The 3265-nt window shown below is 45.0% G+C and overlaps 1 protein-coding gene across 3 annotated transcripts; it reads right to left on the minus strand.

Moving 5' to 3' along the window:
• Positions 1-516: 516 nt before the first annotated feature.
• LOC119282503 lies at positions 517-2031 on the minus strand. 3 transcript variants are annotated; one of them, XR_005138753.1, is made up of 3 exons: positions 1849-2031; positions 1102-1631; positions 517-1012 (listed from the first exon to the last, which is right to left on the minus strand). XR_005138753.1 is itself a non-coding variant. In XM_037562716.1 (2 exons), exons 1-2 carry the CDS (start codon positions 1222-1224, stop codon positions 644-646), a joined length of 492 nt encoding a protein of 163 aa, XP_037418613.1. In that variant the 5' UTR covers positions 1225-2031; the 3' UTR covers positions 518-643. The 3 variants fall into 3 exon arrangements, 1 of the variants encoding a protein (XP_037418613.1); XR_005138752.1 differs by having other exon boundaries at positions 1102-1351; positions 1449-2031; XM_037562716.1 differs by having other exon boundaries at positions 518-1012; positions 1102-2031.
• Positions 2032-3265: the final 1234 nt, after the last annotated feature.

Genomic DNA, 3265 nt, shown 5'->3' on the forward strand with positions numbered 1-3265 from the left:
TGTGCCACCTTCGCATGAAGATGCCGTTGAAGATCTTGGCAACACCTTCCGAACTTCACGTGATGAGGATACGACGCGCAACAATGAAGAGGAGGAGGAAAAATCGTCTTCGGAGGAGTCAGATGAATCGGAGGAAGATGAGGATGAAGACGAAGACGAGGACGAGGCTTGATTCTTGTGCTTTTTGTTTGTGTCATCATAACTTGTTTGCATGTTGAATTTGGTTTAATTATGTTGTAGGCATGAATTTGAACTTGTGGGCAGGAACTTGGTTGGAATGATGTTTGTGATTCAATATATGCCATGTGTTTTGTGTTGATGTGTGAAATTTGCACCCAAAATAAGAACGAATGTGTGTGCCGGTTGCTCGCGTGCGCTGCATTTTAGCGCTACTGCTGGAGCAAGCGCTACGCGACGCGCCAAACCTGGCGATGGGCGCGCCGCAAACCAGATTTTAGCGTGACGCGCGTTAGGCGCCTGTTGGAGATGCTCTAATGGCTACAACCACCAACCATTATCTCTAAAATAATGTTACTTGTGTTGTCTGGATGCATACATGTTACATAATAAGCAGTATCACTATATTGCATATCTTGCAAGTCAAATTATAGGACTGATTTGTTCATCAAGTCTCTACCAACTTTTACACGTTATCGCATGCTCCTGACTGAGCGATTCCAGCATGGAGAGCCCTTCCCCGGGGGCGGCAGCCGAGGCCACGGCTCTCGTCCGACCCTCTGCAGCGACTCCCTCCGCCAACGGTGGCACCCATATGCGCGGTCTTGTCGGCACGGCCGTCTACGACGACAACGCTCTCGGGCGTGGCGGCACCGGTGTATACGTCGAGCCCATGGGATCCTAGCAACTCGATGCAACGACCAAGGACAAGGCCATCTAGCCTTCCAGCACGGGCAGACCATGAGCGGCTTGGTGGCTGTAGCGGCGATGCACCCGGGCGTGGCAAACAGCGGCCCTCACCCCGGCAGAAGAGCTTCCATGCGGCAGCCTCGCCCTGTGAACGAAGAATAGGGCATTACTGTCAATCTATCTGCAAAGATCGATAGGAAAATCAAGGGACCGAGGAATGAATTGGAGTCATACCTTGATTTCATTGCTACAGTAACAAGGTGCTTCTTTCTGATTTATTAATGTAGAAGTGCATGCTCTAGCCAATGCAATCGAAAGACCGATCTGATGGAAGAGACTAGGCAACACATTATACATCAACACTCCTCCTCACGTGTGGCTCCCTCAGGCCTACGTGGACCAAAAGTGGGCTGCAATTTAATTGCGCCAGCCGAGTCTTGAACTCAAGACCTCTTGGCTCTGATACCATGTAGAAGTGCATGCTCTAGCCAATGCAACCAAAAGACCAATCTTATGGAAAAGACTACGTAACACATTATACGTCAACAATTAACGCATATACTAGTTGCTATATGAAATACCTTTAGCCCTCGACGCATCAGCGGCCGGCATCGGCGAAGACAACTGCCGTAGGGCCGCGCCTTGTGCCCTTGTCGCCGGCCGTGGCCGCGTCGACGCCGCTTCCCTGCCTCCGCGGTCGCGCCCCGCATGTTGAAATATATTGCCCGCCTCCCTCCATCAGTTCGGACTTTTGGATGAGTTGGCTGGAGTATGAATTCAATATGGTATCAGAGCCAAGAGGTCTTGAGTTCAAGACCCTGCCAGCGCAGTATTAAATAAAACGATTTTGAGGCCTACATCGATCCCATGTCTAAGGAATAAAATAGCCTAGACGTAAAGTGGGAGTGTTGAAATATATTGCCTGCCTCCCTCCATCAGTTCAAACTTTTTGATGAGTTGGCTGAAGCATGAATTCAATACCGCGTGCCGCCTGCACCAGATCATGAGCACGCCTGTCCGAGCCAGGCTGTAGCCGTCTCCGCCCGGCCACGCCGTGCCCGTGCGCTCACGCGCCCGTCTGGTCGGCCTCCGCCCTGGACTCACGCCCTCCGCGCCGCCGTGGCAACAAGCGGGAATGACTTCCGACCGGCAAACTCATCTCAAGCGGCCACGACGGCGTTGGTGGTTTGCTACAAATCAATCGATCGGTTTTTAACCACACGAACAGATAGAGAGATAGGGAATCTTATCCTTTCGTGACATATCGATTTAGTCTTTCAACTTTATTGTATGTCCGGATAAGTCCTTGCATTTCTTCCGTTGGGCCCTTTGGCTTGACGTGCCTTGCAGATTACTTCATCAATTATTCTGTACGATGCAAATCAGCCTATGACTTACTGTAAGTTGCGTTTAGGCTTTCTCTACTGCAAATTTTACATTGGAAGATCTCATGTCTCTTTATATCACATTTACAATATGTAAATGATGATTTTAGATATACTCTGTGAAAATGGGACATGTTCAACGTATTTGCTCTCTAGCAATTGCTATAAAATGTTCTGCATTGCGATTGAGATTAAGTTTTCTCGCACAACAATACTGATTTGCAATTGAGAAAAAAAATCTCGCAAAATAATTGCGATTGAGATCGATTTTCTCTCACAAAATATTAATTCACTTCGCTGAATTATCTTGCAATTTGATACAAGATCTCATTTAATTTGAGATCTATACAATTCAAGTTTTTCACTTGAGAATCAAGTTTGCAACATCATTATTATTCATTACAGGAGTAATGTATATCTGCTGAGTACCAATGTATTCCAGATCCTATATCTCCGTGTTTCTTACATATTGAGATTAATTACATATATTATTTGCAATTGAGATTTTTTTATCTCTTGCAAAGATAAATTCAGTACCTCTACAGTCTGTTTATCCGTTGAGTACGAGGTATTCCGGAATATTTCTATGATGTATCTATCTCCATGTTAAACACATGTCGAGATTAATACGTCTATTTGCAATTGAGATTTTCAATTTCTTGCAAATACAGATGCAAAATTCTTAGTGATTTCTTCAAATTGATGTATTGAGATCACAAGGTAGTGTGTAGATCTACTGCTTTGCAGATTATCACCACTACAGTTAAATCCTACATTTTGTCGTTTTGACATTATGATTGCTTTACAAAATGCTCTCCCAGATATTTTACTATGTCGTGACATAAGGCATTACGAGTGAGTATCTATTGATTTCATCAGATTATACTCCCTAGTGCTGTGAGATATACTCCATTTTGGAGATTATCTTCAAGATGTCGTACTTAGCAATTTGAGATTCACGCTAATGGTTTCAAGCTAAGTTCTTGAAATATCCATTAATTTTGCAAAATTCT

This window comes from Triticum dicoccoides, chromosome 3B, assembly GCF_002162155.2.
Source record: "Triticum dicoccoides isolate Atlit2015 ecotype Zavitan chromosome 3B, WEW_v2.0, whole genome shotgun sequence".
NCBI classification, from domain to species: domain Eukaryota; kingdom Viridiplantae; phylum Streptophyta; class Magnoliopsida; order Poales; family Poaceae; genus Triticum; species Triticum dicoccoides.